Source organism: Podarcis raffonei, chromosome 16 (genome assembly GCF_027172205.1).
Source record: "Podarcis raffonei isolate rPodRaf1 chromosome 16, rPodRaf1.pri, whole genome shotgun sequence".
NCBI classification, from domain to species: domain Eukaryota; kingdom Metazoa; phylum Chordata; class Lepidosauria; order Squamata; family Lacertidae; genus Podarcis; species Podarcis raffonei.
Genome location: NC_070617.1, coordinates 28,114,868 through 28,131,254, shown reverse-complemented (window position 1 = coordinate 28,131,254; position 16,387 = coordinate 28,114,868). Strand labels below are relative to the sequence as shown.

The following is a 16,387-nucleotide window of genomic DNA, read 5'->3' as shown; positions in this document are numbered from 1 at the left end:
TACGCTTCAGGTTACAGACTCCGCTAACCCAGAAATAGTACCTCGGGTTAAGAACTTTGCTTCAGGATGAGAACAGAAATCGTGCAGCGGCGGCGCAGTGGCAGCAGGAGGCCCCATTAGCCAAGGTGATGCTTCAGGTTAAGAACAGTTTCAGGTTAAGAACAGAACGAATTAAGTTCTTAACCCGAGGTACCACTGTATGTGAGTTTGGCTTTAGGCATGGTCCCCAGAGTGTAACCGCCATGTAAGTTGCGGGCTTGTTGTTTATATAGAAGGATCAAATTCAAATTCATGAGAACCTTGGCAAATGTGCTTTGTGTTTGTTTTTTATTTTCATGTTGGAGTTGCTAAGAGACCCTGATTCCCGTCACAGCTACAATTATCCAGAGTTCCCTGGGATGAGGAATTGACAGTTAAAAAAAAACCTTTGAAAATTATAGCTCTATGAGGGGAATTAGGGTTTCCTAGCAACCCTCAGTATGCTTAACAAAGTACAGCTCCCAGAATTCTATGGGCGAAAGCCGTGACTGTTTAAAGTGGTATCATAGTGCTTTACATGTATGGCGTGAATGTGGCCTATGACATTCCCACCAAGTGTCCCAGAGAAAAGAGACGTCCAATTTTTTCACGTGATATTGCAGTGACCATATTGTGTATCCTGGTTTTAGACCTGAAAAAGTTGGATGGTATGCTGTGACTCAAACAGCATTAGGCACAGATCAATTTAAGCTCTGCTGTAGCTCCGGCTTCCTTCCCTGGCGAAGGTTTTGTCCCACTTCCTCATGAAAAGTATTACGGTGAAACAAGCTGCCAATACCATAGCGCATTGAAGAGTCATAGACAGCCTCGCCTTCAGGTTGGACATTAGTGATGGTTAAATGGCCAGTTCTTCTTCTTTCATATGTGGTGGACTTGTAAAAGGGTAAAAGAGTACTGAGAAATTATCCATAATGAATTGGGAAAAAAATGTTTTAAATACTCCCCCCCCAAAAAAACAAACAAACCCCAGAGTCCTTTCTGTCGGGGATAATACAGACTAACATTCCACGGTGTCAGAAAAGGTTATTTATGTAGGCTACTACTGCGGCCCGTGTTTCGTTAGCCCCTAAATGGAAAACGAGCGAAGTCCCAACTAGTCTTGTTCAGGCGCAAAAGAAATGATCCTTTATCCTCCGTTAGACAGTTTTTGTCTCAGTTCCCCATCAGAATTTTTCACGGTGCAACGAGCTGGCACTGTTAGACCACATGTTACAATAATAATCTGCTTCATCTTCAGCCTGAAGGCTAGTGATTGTTAAATAGCCAACGTTCCCAGAGACAGAAGCCGTGAAACGACTGGGAATTCCTTCTCCCCTGTTGCCGCCAGCATAATGCACATAGCGAGGGACTTGTCCAGATCTCTGTTGATACCAGTAAATAGTATTCACGATACCACTGACGGTGCAAGGGAGTTTAGCCGTTTGTCCTGAGGATATAGACTCGGAGGTGGGCTGAGTCCAAGGTGACTGGGAAATGACCCCTAAACAAACAAACAAACAAACAAACACAAATAATATAAGCTCAATATATTTTATCTGCTGCCGAATATCAGAAAAGCAGCTATTTGTTTATTTCCTTCCATTTGCACACCAATTCCTATAACATACCATATTGGCCCAAATATAAGCCGCTCCTTTAAAATTCCACAAGCACTCACACCTGTTCTGTTTTACCGTATGTCTGTTTCAGCAGCGATATCGTAAAAGCCCATTTTTGTAAGGTCATGAATTTAGGTCGCACTTTAACTTTTCACGGTTTATTTATTTATTAAACTTATTCCACCTTTCCTGCTTTAAGGACCCCAGGGCAACAACAAGTGATGAAACAAAGCATTTTAAAAGCAATTGCTTGCTGGGTCATATAGACGTGGAACAGGGGCTGGAATCAGATGTCATTTTAGTTCTGTCCAACCCTGCTATTGAAAAGGCTTAAGGCTCAGAATGAAGAAAGCTCTGTGGTGAATCTAAACTCCTTTCTCTGAAGGAGGAAACATGAATGTTTTTGTTTCATTTCCCCATCAGACTTGATCACCGTGTAACACATTGCTGAACCAATCCCCACAGTAATAAACAGCCTCATCGTCAGCCTGGGTGTTGGTGATGGTTAAATAGCCCATATTCCCAGAGAGGGAAGCAGTGAATCGATCAGGGATCCCTGTTCCTCTGCTGCAACCATTACACTGCACATAGCGAGGGGCTTGACCAGGTCTCTGCTGATACCAGTAAATATAGCCACGATTGCTGCTAGCGGTGCAGGAGAGTTTAGTAGTTTCTCCTGGTGACACAGACTGAGAGGGAGGTTGAGTCATCGTATCCTGTGAAATGACACCTTTGGAAGATGGAAAAATGAAAGGAAAACATTTAATCTTGCTTCTGCTTCCAGATATGAAGGAAGCACTATGATAAATGCATAGCATCTGTTTGCTGTTCTGAGTCCTGAGGAGTGTGAGTCCTCCACATCCTTACCTGAGAAGTAGCTGAAAAGTGCAAGGAAGCAGAGAGTCCAGGCTTTGGTGACCATGGCTTGACTTTCTAAAAGCAAAGGGTACCTGGATGAGCCTTCCTGCTTCTGTCCTAAATCTCCCCAGGAACTGGAGACAAAGGTCCTGTCATATAAAGCTATTGGTGCCCATTGGCTTTGCTAAAATGCCACTCCTCCTCTGAGGAGGTGGGACAATTTATCTCAGCCAATGAACAAAGAAGATATTTGCATGAGGAAGAGTATATAAAAAGAAGAGGGAAGGTTCTCGGCTTTGTACTGGGATGAGAGAAATATGAAATTTGTGAAGCATTGATCTCTGGAATAAGAATCTCGAGAAAACAAATCAGGCCAGAGTGGGTGTGAGATGGAAACTTGGGAAATATCTTTTAATAATTTTAATTAAATTTTCTGTTTTACATTTTAGAATATTCATTTCTAAAAATATCAAGGACTTCTTCTCTTTCCATGACTTGTTTTGCATAACATAAAAGCCTACATATTTTACATAAACTAAACCATTCAATATTACATTATTAGATCCGTCAAAACTTATTTACAATGTTGAATTTATCTTAATGCCGCCAACATTTTCAAGTGTACACAATTCCTCCCCCCCCCCATATATTCAATAAACATTTTCCAATCTTGGGAAATAACCCATTTCTCTCTCTAAACAGTAATCCAAGGACAGATAAATCTGTCCCTGAGAACGATGGGAGAGGAAGGGAACATGTAAACAGTCCTGTCCCTCAGGATCCCTCCAGCTCCTCTTCTCAGACCTTTTCCCCATCACCATCAAACTTATTTAAAGTCATCATAGAAGTCTCCATTGAAAGCTTCCCTCTCCTGTGCACAGGATACCATCCCAGCATCTGAGTCTGCTGTCTAGCTCAGGATCAGGGGGAAATTTCTACAGCTACATTCCACCAGGAGGAAGTTTTCAGGGGCTGCATGTGTGTGGGGGAGTGTTTCTGGAAAGAAACGTAGATGGACTAGTGAGTCTGACCCTTATCTTTGCCAGTGGTGTCACAACAGGGGGGCATGGGGGGCAGTACGCCCTGGGTTCCATGTCTGAGGGGTTGACAAGAAATCACCCTGCAGGGTCTCGTGGCAGCGCAAGTAGCCATTGCTCTACCGCAGCCGCATGTGGAGGATTCTCTGTTCACAGCTGCAGCCGCGAGCGGAGGATCCCAGTGCCGGCGGCAAACCGCTAAGTACAGTGCATGTGCGGCGTCGCACGCATGCACTGTACGTAGAGACGCCGAACAAGCACTGTATAGCAGTTTGCTGCCGGCGCCACTCCAGTGCTGTATGGACAGTGCCAGGATCCTCTGCTCGCGGCTGCAGCTGCGAACAGAGGATCCTCCATTCGTGGGTGCGGTGGCGATGGAGGGATCCTGGCCCTACATAGCGACACCTGCCCCGGGTGTCACGACGCCTTCCTTCGCCCCTGATTTAAATCCCAGACTTTCCCAGGAAAATAGGGGCACCTGGAGGGTCTGTCATCTCTACTATTCAAAGAGTCCCATGTAAAGATCAAATGAAGCTCTGTAGCAAATCTGAACTCCTAGCTTGAAGGAGGAAGAGAGAAGGTTTTTGTCTCAGTTCCCCATTAGATTTGAGCACTGTGGAATGCATTAATACTGCTATACCATGTGCCGCAATAATAAGCAGCCTCATCTTCAGCCTGAGTGCTTGTGATGGTTAAATAGCCAACATTTCCAGAGAGGGAAGCGGTGAATCGATCCGGGATGCCCTCACCTCGGTTTTGGCCATTTTGGTGCACATAGCGAGGGCCCAGTCCAGGTCTCTGTTGATACCAAGCAATGTAGCTCACTTTACCATTGGGGGTGCAGGAAAGCTTAATGGTTTGTCCAACGGATACAGACTCAGAGGCTGCTTGAGTCATAGGAGACTGTGAAATGACACCTGTGTAAAAAAGAAATTAAAATCATTGTCTTGATTCACTTAGGGTGCTTAAATATATCAAGCAGGCACTAAGATCTACGTGCAATAGAAATAGTTTTGTTGTTGGGAATTACATCTATGGGAAGAGAGTCCTCTACATCCTTACCAGAGAAGTAGTTGAGAAATGCAATGAAGGACAGAAACCAGGCCATGGTGAGCTCTCTAGAGGAGACTGACTGTCTCAAAGAAACAGAGAACTGGCAGGGACCGTACTGCTCTTTTCTTATATCCTCCAGGACCTAAAGATGAAAGGTATGTCACTTAAAGCCTATTGGCTTTGCTAGAAATGCCCCTGTGGAGGCGGGATATTCCAAGTCAGCCAATGAACAGAGAAGATGGTTCACATTTGCGTAAGAAAGAGTATTTGAAAGAGGAGAAACTCCTGGCTTTGTCCTGGGATAGCAGAAATATGAACTTTCTGTGGCAATGTTTGCAGCAATAGGAATAGGGAGTGAACATATGGGGGGAACTTGAGAAACCACTGTTTTCCTCTTAACAGAAGACTGAGGAATTTGCCCTGGTGGATGAGGGTCCAGGAGGGAGAAAGCTTAACAGGTCTTGATCTGGATAATCATTCCAACTAGCTCTGGCCTTTCTCCAACCCCACCAAACTTATTGACGTCTCAGTGGTCTCTGTTGAAGGCCACCTTCATCTGTCTCAGAATCTGACTCTATCCTCTAGCTCAAGAGTGGGGGACAATTCCCAGGGCTGCATTCTCTCACTAGGAACGTGGTGGAGCCAGAAGCAAAAGTAGATGGAATAGTGAATTTGAACCAGATGTTGGTAGAATTGGATGCATTCCAGCCATGCAAAACATAAAGGTTTCAACACACTTCCCAACACTCCTATATTCCAATCAGTAAGAGGTATTATCACAGGCTCACAGCTCAAGGACACATTTCAGCCTGGCAAAAACATTTCAGGTCATGGAGCAGGCGTGGTGTGGTCTGTGTCCTAGAGAGATGTGTGGCCCTGCAAGAATTCTGAGGGCCTGATAAGAGAGGACTGGAGGGTCATATTTGACCACTTCCAACCTTTCTCCACCCACCCTCTAGAATGCAGATGATAAGTGTTTTTGAAACTACATCTTCCAGGATTCCATGTGCCTAGGGAGGCATTCAGGGCAAATAAGTGAAGTAAAGTATGGACCCCTGGACAGTTAAGTCCAGTCAAAGGCCACTTTCTGAGCTCTTCTCAATTTTGGGGAGAGCGGTGGAGGAAGGCTGTCCAGAGACTGTGACTCTCTTAACCCTCTCACTTCCAGTGTTTCTTCTCCTAGCTGTTCACCATCCAGTGTTTCCCAGCTTCTGCCTTCTGAACTATGCCCCTCTGCAAACCACTGTTCCAAATCTATACTGTCTTCCTGCTCCTGGGTAGATTCAGGATCTGGAGCAGGAGCAGGGGGAGGGCGAGGCTCCCACCACCCCTCCTCAGTGCAGCCCTGTCCCTGACACAGGTTGAGTCATTGTATGTTGAGAAATGGCACCTTTGTGGAGGAAATGAAAAGAAGAAGAGCTTGAGTCATCGATTTTGCTAACAAATAGCCTCAAAGCGCAATGATACATGCAGAATATAATGGGTGTTGTGGACCCAGAAACCTGAAGAGTCACCTGCATCTTTACCTGAGATGTAGCTGAGAAGTGCAAGGAAGCCCAGAGCTCAGGCCCTTTCTAGAGGAGCCTGCCTTTCTCAAAGGAACAGATAAGGTGCAAGGATCTTCTGGATTTTTTCTGAAATCCAGGAACTGCAGGGGCCGTTACTGTCTTGGAAAGCTACTGGTGCCCATTGGCTTTGCTAGAAATGCCACTCCTCCTCTGACCTTCTAGCCCACCCAATAAACAGAGAAGATATTTACACGTGTGAGGGTATTTAAAAAGAAGAGGCGGGAGGAGGATCCTGGTGTAGTTCAGAAATGAGACTAAAATGGTGTAAATAGAGTTGAGAGGGAACTAAGGCAGGATCTGGAAAACCGGGAAGATCCTGTTTTCCTGTGAACAGTAATCCAAACACCAAAGACTTGGTAAGGCAGCAGGGGAGCTCCAGAAATAGATGAGCATTTTTCCTGGGGCCCAGAGCAGAGGGGGAAAACACTCCTCCACCCCAAACATCGGAATGCCAACCAAACTCTGAGCAGGACTGAAGAGGAAGCACTACAGATGGAGCCATGCATGGTGGAGATTCTCCTGCTTCATTTCACATCACAGGTGTGGGGGTTGCTCTCAGATCCTCATTTTGCCCAGTTTGTCAGAAGTGGACCAACATCTCCCCCTGAAGTTAAAATCAGGGATAGCAGGTGTCATATAAGCTGCCAACAACATGAGCCCAGGATATGAGAGAGCCAGAAGTCAAGTGCTTCAACGCATTAGGGACATAGAGCTGCAATGTCATATGGGCAAAATGGATAAACATGCCACAATTAGAGACTTTGGGAGAGGGTTCTCACCCGCAAATTATCTGGCTGATTTACAAATACCTAAGTACAGACACTCCTTTACCCTGGCCAGATTTAACGTTCTGCCCTCTGCCCTGCTGCTAGGCAGATATGAGGGCAAACCATATGAGTCACGTGTTTGCCCATGTGGCTCATCGGAAGTGGAAACAAGTCTGCATGTATTGCTGCACTGTAGTTACTACGAGGATCTACGCCTGACCTTTATTGCCCCAGTTCTACAAAAGCTTAAAAATGAACCAGAACTCCAACGTATGAGAGCCTTGGTAGAAGATAAGGTTCCTGAAATTACGATCAATGTTGCCAAATTCTGTGTAGCCGCTATTAGGCGCAGGAAACAAGAGCTTTCCAATGCCAATATGCAGGCGAAGGCAAATACTTAATTTTATTTATGCTGTCTAATTTTAAATTGCTGTTATGGCCTAATCTGTATTGAAATTGTCCTTTGTTTTTTCCGGTGTTATGCTTTGCTGACTAGCTGTACGAGTTAATCTGGTCTGTGACCGTTTAATAAAATTTGATTTGATGAGCCCTAATGGGGTATTATGTGAAAACTCATTTTCATTCTTAGTGCTTCAGCACTACATACTTCTTCACACATTTAAGTAAGACCCTGATTTTCCACAGCATGCTTGCCTGATATGGCCAAAGTCTTCCTCTTATCTTTTAGAAGTGTAATAGTGATTTTACTGTGTCTGGTCAGTGCAAGTTGATAAAATAAGGCCCTGCTGGCTTTGTCCACCAATGTTGTGGTCATCTTTGCCACATGCCAACATTTTCAACCATTTCAATGTGAGTTCTTGCCGGGGTGATTTGTTCTGCAGACACCTTTCTTTAATCTGCTTGCCATGAGATTTGGCAACCTGCAGTGTGTACTGAGGTCACTGGGTGATCCTAATATGGAGAAGAAGATTCAGTCAGATGCCATTTTAGTTCCATCTGGCTCTATCCTTGAAAGAGCTTCAGGCATAAATTTAGCTCCATACCAAATCTGAATGCCCTGTTCAGGAGGAAGAGTGAAGGTTTTTGTCTCAGTTCCCCATTAGACTTGATCACAGTGTAACTCATTGCTAAACCAAGACCCACAGTAATAAACAGCCTCATCTTCACCCTGGATGTGGGTGATGGTTAAATAGCCCATATTTCCGGAGAGGGAAGCAGTGAATCGATCAGGGATCCCTTCTCCCCTGCTGCCACCATTATAATGCACATAGCGAGGGGCTTGTCCAGGTCTCTGTTGATACCAGGAAATATAGCTACGACCACTGCTGGCGATGCAGGAGAGTTTAATAGTTTCTCCTGGTGACACAGACTGAGAGGGAGGTTGAGTCAATGTATTCTGTGAAATGACACCTTTGGAAGATGGAAAAATGAAAGGAAAACAATTAACCTTGTTTGTGATTCCAAATCTCTAACGGGTCCTATGATTAATGCACAGTATTGATTTGTTGTTGAGCCAGAATCCAAGGGAAAGGGAGTCCTCGACACTCTTACCTGAGAAGTAGCTGAGAAGTGCAAGGAAGCAGAGAGTCCAAGCCATGGCGAGCATGGCGAGCTCTCTAGAGGCTTCTGACTTTGTCAAAGAAACAGACCACTGGCAGTAGGCTTCCTGCTTCTCTCTTCGATCGCCCAGAATGTGAAGATTGAGGGTCTGTCATATAAAGTTATTGATGCCCATTGGGTTTCCTAGAAATGCCTCACCTCTTCTCAGGAGGCAGGATATTCCAGGCCAGCCAATGATCACAGAAGACATTTGCATGAGGGAGGGGATTTAAAAAGAAGAGGGGAGGCTCCCGGCTTTGCCCTGGGATGACGAAAATGTGCAGCCATAGTGCATTTAATCTTTGCATTTCTGAAAGATTGGGCACATTTGGTTCCCTTAGAACAAAGAAAATTGAAGGTTGCAAAAGTCCAGGAAAAATATTATAACTTTGACACAGTCTGGGGCAACTTTATAGATCATACAAAAGAGGAACGGTGCCTATTGTCAACCACACAGTTTGGAGTGCACGAAACGCATATTTTAATTAGTATTTGTTCCTTTTTCCCTCCTGTCTTGCGTATACAAAGTACTGCAGACCAGTACTGCTGCTAACATGTATCTTTATTATGATGATTATTTGCGTTTTCAAAAACAGGAACAGAAAGCATATTTAACCCCCTCCCCTCCCCTCCCCTCCCCCTGTCCCACTTACAACTTCATACATTGTGTATACATATTTTCCAAGTTATTACATCTTAACTTTTTTGCTTATTTTCTTAGCTGTAAGTGTTTACTCAAACCAGCACTTCTAATATTAATATAAATAACAGCAGGGACATTGGGCAACCTCGTCCCTTTATATATCATACATAAAATGTATCTTTTCGTTTGTGGACAACAGACCAAGTGATGGAGTGTATCGTTCTGTTTTTGTTAAGATTTTGATGGTATTAGCATATACATTGTGGCAAGGTTGTGTTTTGTCTTCGGAGATTACTCTGACTGCAAGTGCGCTGGCTTGCCCCCACGATTGAGGGGGCCGTGGCCATACGGCATGCACACGACATGTGTGCATACCATGTGACATGCTGACATCATGCATGCACACTGCAGAATGCCCTTCCCCATGTATGCCCACTCAACCCTGCAAAATCGGCACTGTTACAGGTGCCACCTAATGCATTTGCCACTTAAGCATTTGGGGGGAAAAAAACTTTTTTTCGTGTGGCAGCATCAAAACTTTGGAACTCCCTGCCTATCGACACCAGCAGTGCCTTCATTGCACTGTTTTTGGTACCTGTTGAAAATATTTTTGTTTAGGCGAGCCTTTCTGGGTGGAATGCTGACATGGGTTTTAATCTCTTTTTAGCTTATTATTGATTTCAATTGTTTCTGAAAGTTTTGAATAGGAGTTCAAAACAGTTCATTGCGGATAATTTCATTGATTTATTGTTTTTGTGAACCACTTTGAGGCTTCATTATAATCAAGAGGTGTATATAAATCTTGTGAAATAAAATTTAAAAAACCAGAGCAGTTCATTAATGCACACTTTTCTATCTCTACTGTTGAAAGATGTGTGCTTCCAAATAAAAATGGCTGGGTTGAAGAAAGAATGGGCCATGATAAAGAGACTTAGTGGCTTTTAATGGTAGGTGATGTTGCTGTGTTGTATTATATTATTTATGTACATTGATTTATTTTTTGGAGTTAAGAATAGGACTGGGATAAATTGTGTTCGCTGAGCCCGTATTTTATACAGTCTGTATATGATGTTTGTTTGTTAATGTGAGGTGTGATATGCCTAATAAAGGATTTTGAATTGAATTGAATTGAATTGAAAAATGGCTGGGAGAGTGCTGTTGCAGTCAGGTCCATAATAATCTGGCTGGTGCATGTGAGAAAAGCATACTGGACTAGGGGCTTATCCACACTTGTCCTGTGTCTAAAAAGCAGAGGTCCATGCGGGATATATCCAGCCTCATATAACTCTACTTAATGCACAATACCAGTAGCAGTAAAGCTCTGCTGGATGAAATTTTCATAGCCTCTGGTCTAATTTTTTGGGAACCCTGCAATGTGTTTAAGTTTTTACTCTGCTAACTATACAGGAATCTGCTCTGGATCAATACTGAGTAGAATTCCATGACATATCTCTAGTGATTCTAAGCTGCCAGATGTGAAGGAGGAAGGTGGAAGGTTTTTGTCTCAGTTCCCCATAAGACTTGATCACTGTGCCACAAGCTATAGCTGTTAAACCAAGCCCCACAGTAATAGACAGCCTCATCTTCAGCCTTGAGGTTACTGATGGTTAAATAGCCAGTATTCCCAGAGACAGAAGCGGTGAATCGATCAGGGATCCCTTCTCCCCTGCTGCCACCATTATAATGCACAAAGCGAGGGGCCTGCCCAGCTTTCTGTTGATACCAGTGAATATAGCCGCCGCTGGGACTGCTGCTGGCAGTGCAAGAGAATTTAGCTGTTTGTCCTGGGGACAAAGACTCCGATGTAGGTTGAGTCACAGTATGTTGAGAAATGACACCTTTGCAAAAAGAAAAAGAAAGAAAGAGAAGATATTGATTCACAGGATTTTCTCACAAACATCCTAAAAGCGGTATGATAAAGGCAAACTACAGTTGGTGCTAATTTGCCCAGAAGCCTATGGAAAGGGAATCTTCCACATCCTTACCTGAGAAATAGCCAAGAAGTGCAAGGAAAGACAGAGCCCAGGCCATGTTAAGCTCTCTAAATGACTTGGGCTTTCTCAACAAAAAGGTTAAGCAGCAGGGACCTTCCTGTTTCCTTCTATACCCCGCAGGAACTGAAGAGGAAGGAGCTGTCCTATAAAGATGTTGACCCTCGCTGGCTTTGCCAGAAATGCCTCTTCTCTTCTGAGAAGGCGGGACATTTTAGCTCAGCCAGTGAGCAGAGGATATATTTGCATAAAGGAGAGTTTTAAAAGAAGACGACGGAAGGGTCATGGCTTTGCCCTGGAATGGGAGTAATGTATAGTTTATGAATAAGAATAGGAAGAGAGGAAATGTGAATGTGTATGTGTAAATGTGGGAACTGTCTACTTTCCTGTTAATAGTTGCTCTCTCCCAGCGCCGCAACCTCATAGTTGCCTTTGACTGGACTTAACCATCCAGGGGTCCTTTACCTTTTATATTTGCATGTCGAGGTCCTCCAATCCACCCCCAAATGATTCACACTTCACACATAATTTTTGTTTAAGGTTTTTGGCATAATTTTGGCCACAACTTTATTAAAATACATAACTGTGAGTGGTTGCTTAGGCATTGGTTATGAATATCTGTCCCCATGCCTAGGGACAGAACTGACTTCCGGATTCCAGCGAAAGCCAGTAAGGGAAAACAATATTGGGGAGAGAATGGAGCCGGGCACTAGACCCTCACCCCCCCTCATGCTCCCTGGGACTTGCACGGCCCTAAGCCCCCTTCAGGGGTACGGACGAAAGAATGGCAAGCCCCTGGATTGCTTTAACGGAATTCCCTTTCCGCAGCAGCATTGGAGGGGCAGGCACCGCCAATCCTTACCCCCTCCACCAACCAATTTTTTAACCAATGCCTAACCGCAACCTTACAAGTTGTGACGATTTGCTACGCAGTAGGCAAAAACCAAATGGCACCAGCCAATCAGCCAATTGGACAAAATTCCTACCAAGCCCCTGCCCCAAAAGCAGGCGACCCCATGACAGGCATAGCAAGGTCAACCAAGATTCCTAAAATTAGGGAGGGTGGGCGGGTGATCCGATGCACACAGCAAAAGTGCCTAGTCAGAGTTGCGTGACTTCATTTTATAACCTTTGGTCCAACCCCCTAAATGGCAACACAAAAATTTGCCCAACAACCCAACCACCCAATCACTGCGGATGGTCATCCAAACTAAGCCACCCAGCAACAGAGGGGTGGCCTTCCAGACCCCACCGCAACACGTGCTCTTTATTAATGAGAACTCGCTTTAGTAATCCAAATGCTAAAGAGTCAATAGGAGGGGGCTGGGGCTGAGAGCTGCAGGTAAAGGTAGTTGTTTTTTCTGCGTTCCATGCTAGAGAAGGACACATTTTTCATCTCAGATAAAAGTAAGCTTGCTTTGTGACAGCCATTGTAGTGAGCTCAGCAGAAAACCAATCAAACAGGTTGAACAAACAGAGTGTCAATAAATGGAAACCCAGGTGAGAGAAACGGTCAAAACTTCAAAAAATAGAACGAATGGGGGAATGAAATGAATCTGTCTGCAGACATCTCCCAGTAAACTGAACAGGAAGCGCCAGAAATGGAGCCATGAATGGGAGTCTTCTGCTTCACTTCACATCACAGGTGCCGGGGCACAGGCCATCTCTCAAATCCTCTAACGTACCAAATGTGGGAGAAGTTGAGCAACACAGCCCCCTAAGGGTGAACTCTAGAATAGCTGGTATTGTGCATGGAAATGTTGTTCACCTTCCCGCTGCAGCAGTACTTAAACCACTGAGCCTCTTGGGCTTGCCGATCAGAAAGTCGGTGGTTTGAATCCCCATGGCGGAGTGAGCTCCTGTTGCTCTGTCCCAGCTTCTGCCAACATAGCAGTTTGAAATTGAGCAAGTAGATAAGTTATGTACAGCAGCATGAACACTCATGGTGTGTAAAAGGAGACCTAATGCTCTTTATCACTGCTCCAGCATTAATCTTGGACCTCAGCCCAAGGAGCATCTCCACCTCCATCGTTCAGCTGTGACACTGAGGTTCAGCTCCGAGGGCCTTCTGGCGGTTCCCTCACTGCAAGAAGTGAAGTTACAGGGAACCAGACAGAGGGCCTTTTTGGTAATGGCACCCTCCCTGTGGAACGGCCTCCCATCAGATGTCGAGGAAATAAACAACTATCTGACTTTTAGAAACAGAAAGGTAGCCGTGTTGGTCTGCCATAGTCAAAACAAAAACAAAAAAATGCTACTGAAAAAATTGTTTTGTTTTGACTTTTAGAAGACATCTGAAGGCAGCCCTGTTTAGGAAAGTTTTTAATGTTTGGTGTGTTATTGTGTTTTTAATGTTCTTTTGGAAGTTGCCCAGAGTGACTGGGGTGGTCCGATCAGATGGGCGGGGTATAAATAAATTGTTGTTGTTGTTGTTATATTTGAGTGAGAATAGGCTTTTCCAGAACACCGTTGTCTGACATGGAATATTTAAGTTGTTGTTCACAATCAGTTTCCCTTCCCAGAACTGCCCTTTGGGACATCGTCCCCCAGGAACAACTGTTTAACACCACCTGCAGCTTCCAGACTAGTCACAAGGGTAGTCTCACATAGAGAGCATTTCAGTAATACAGCCTTACATTTAAGAGTACTATTACTTTGTCTGCTCAGTGGTGTCTTCAGAGCTGTGAAGGAGGAAGAGTAAAGGTTTTTTTGTCTCAGTTCCCCATAAGATTTGATCACTGTGCAACACGTTATAGCTGTTAAACCAAGCTGCACAGTAATAGACAGCTTCATCTTCAGCCTGGATGTTGGTGATGGTTAAATAGCCATTGGTTCCAGTGGCAGAAGCAGTGAATCGATCAGGGATCCCTTCTCCCCTGCTGCCACCATTAACATGCGCAAAGCGAGGGGCCTGCCTAGGTTTCTGTTGATACCAGAAAATATAGGTGCCACTGTGACTATCGCTGGCTGTGCAAGAGAGTTTAGCCATCTGTCCTGGGGACACAGACTCAGAGGCAAGTTGAGTCATTGTATGTTGACAAAGGACACCTTTTGCACAAAGAAAAAGAAGAAGACATCAATTCACTTATTTTGCTCACAAATATAATAAAAGCACTGTGTGGTGGGTGTCGTTTGCCCAGAAACTTATGTAAGGGGAGTCCTTCACATCCTTACCTGACAAATAGGTGAGAAGTGCAAAGAAGGACAGAGGCCAGGCCATGGTGAGCTCTCAGAAGGCCTTGGGGTTCCTCAAATAAACAGTGAAGTGTCAGGAACCTTCCTTCTGCTATTTTAGATCCCCTCAGGAACTGAAGAGGAAGGGTCCTGCATATATAGCAATAGACGCCTATTGACGCATTGACTTTGCAAGAAACAACACACCTCCTCTGAGGAGGCGTGACATTCTAGACCAGCCAATGAAGACAAGATATTTGCATGAGGGAGAGTTCTGGATAGGGCTAGAACTCTGCAATATTCTGCCAATAATAATAATACAGTGGTACCTCGAGTTAAGAACTTAATTCGTTCAGGAGGTCTGTTCTTAACCTGAAACTGTTCTTAACCTGAAGCACCACTTTAGCTAATGGGGCCTCCCGCTGCTGCCGTGCCACCGCCGCACTATTTCTGTTCTCATCCTGAAGCAAAGTTCTTAACCCGAGGTACTATTTCTGGGTTAGCGGAGTCTGTAACCTGAAGCGTATGTAACTCGAGGTACCACTGTGGGCGGCTTCCAACAAAATATTAAAATACAATAGTCTATTAAACATTAAAAGCTTCCCTAAACAGGACTGTCTTCAGATGTCTTCTAAAAGTCTGGTAGTTGTTTTCCTCTTTGGTGGGAGGGTGTTCCACAGTGCGGGCGACACTACTGAGAAGGCCCTCTGTCTGGTTCCCTGTGTTGCAGGAACCGCCCCCCCCCCATATTATTCAGTTTGTACAAACACAACACACACACACTCACGACATACGCAACATTTCTGTTATAAATTCATAGTAAATCAACCGTACATCAGATTTACACCGGTCCATCTATCAAAGGGGGATGGTTTGATACAGGACGGCCATAATCCCTTAAGCGTACCAACACATACTCAGGAGCCCTACCCAGTTGGCATGCCAACCTTGATGGTCCCAGACAGAAGACCATCATCGTCACAAAGGACTTGCATATGGGAGTGGATTCAACACGGACTGAAACAAAGGACAATGATCAGATCTTCCCTCTGGGGGCAGGAAACTGCAAGCTCCCCTTTGTCCTCTGGAAATGACTCATGGGGAGGGGGAAAAGGAGGAACCAGCCAGGTGACAAGACACTCACGTTACCACCACAACTCCTCCCTCAACCCCTCCTTTTTGTCATGTAGTTGTGATATAGTCTTAGGGGTGTAGTTTGGGGGATTAGCAACTAATAAAAGTTGGGGACTTCTTTTGTTCTGGGCTTCCATCTTGCTTCATCTTGTTGTGGGTGGGAGTCCTGTTGCGACAGTTTCCAATAAAGGCCAAGCCTACAGGCTGCTGTTTTGCTCCAAATTGTCCTGGTTGGTGTCTTTGATTTTTGCCCAAGGGAGCCCTCGGATTCCTCCGTTAACACCTGTAACCTCACTTCTTGCAGTGAGGGAACTGCCAGAAGGCCCTTGGCTCTGGACCTCAGCGTCCGGGCAGAATGATGGGGGGTGGAGATGCTCCTTCAGGTATACATGGCCGAGGCCGTTTACGGCTTTAAAGCTCATCACCAACACTTTGAATTGTGCTCGGAAACGTACTGGGAGCCAATGCAGGTCTTTCAAGACTGGTGTTATATGGTATCGGCAGCCACTCCCAGTCACCAGTCTAGCTGCCACATTCTGGATTAGTTAAAAGTGGCATGGCTCCCTCACCCCACCCCCTAGGAAGCAGTGCAGAGAGCCAGTTTGCCAACAACCTTCCCCCTTCATTTATTGTAAGGCTGTGAATATAAGCTGCAGTTTAACTTTTCCAGATTAGAAATTGGGGGGGAAACTGTGGCTTATATTTGGGCCAATATGTTGATGATGGGGGTGGTGACGATGATGATTACTCTGCCCATCTGACTGGGTTGCCACAGCAACTCTGGGTAGCTTCCAACATATATAAAACACAATAGAACATTATACATTTTTAAATAAACTTTCTCCAGGGCTGCCTTCAGATGTCTTCTAAAGGTTGTGTAGTTATTGATCTCCTTGGCTAGGGGATTGCATAACTCCATACCCACCAACATTCCTTTGATTAAAATAGGGACATCCCAAGGAAAA

The 16,387-nt window shown here is 44.8% G+C and overlaps 2 protein-coding genes and 2 gene segments (V, D, J or C); all 4 read right to left on the bottom strand.

Moving 5' to 3' along the window:
* LOC128404184 (immunoglobulin lambda-1 light chain-like) overlaps nt 1-2,628 on the bottom strand; it is a 222,292-nt gene extending 219,664 nt beyond the window's left edge. The window contains exons 1-2 of the mRNA XM_053369618.1: nt 2,505-2,628; nt 2,079-2,367 (exon numbers count right to left, since the gene is read on the bottom strand). Of these exons, the coding sequence (XP_053225593.1) occupies nt 2,079-2,367; nt 2,505-2,559 (344 nt within the window). The 5' untranslated portion in view covers nt 2,560-2,628. The remainder of the gene's footprint in view (nt 1-2,078; nt 2,368-2,504) is intronic.
* The window catches only part of LOC128404187 (immunoglobulin lambda-1 light chain-like), a 236,029-nt gene that overhangs the window by 172,945 nt on the left and 46,697 nt on the right, over nt 1-16,387 (bottom strand). The gene's annotated exons all lie outside the window — the stretch shown is intronic.
* LOC128404190 (immunoglobulin lambda variable 2-11-like) lies at nt 10,266-11,264 on the bottom strand. The segment is given in 2 exon segments: nt 10,266-10,961; nt 11,109-11,264. Coding segments are annotated over 2 exon segments (423 nt in total).
* LOC128404189 (immunoglobulin lambda variable 4-69-like) lies at nt 13,674-14,442 on the bottom strand. The segment is given in 2 exon segments: nt 13,674-14,162; nt 14,289-14,442. Coding segments are annotated over 2 exon segments (444 nt in total).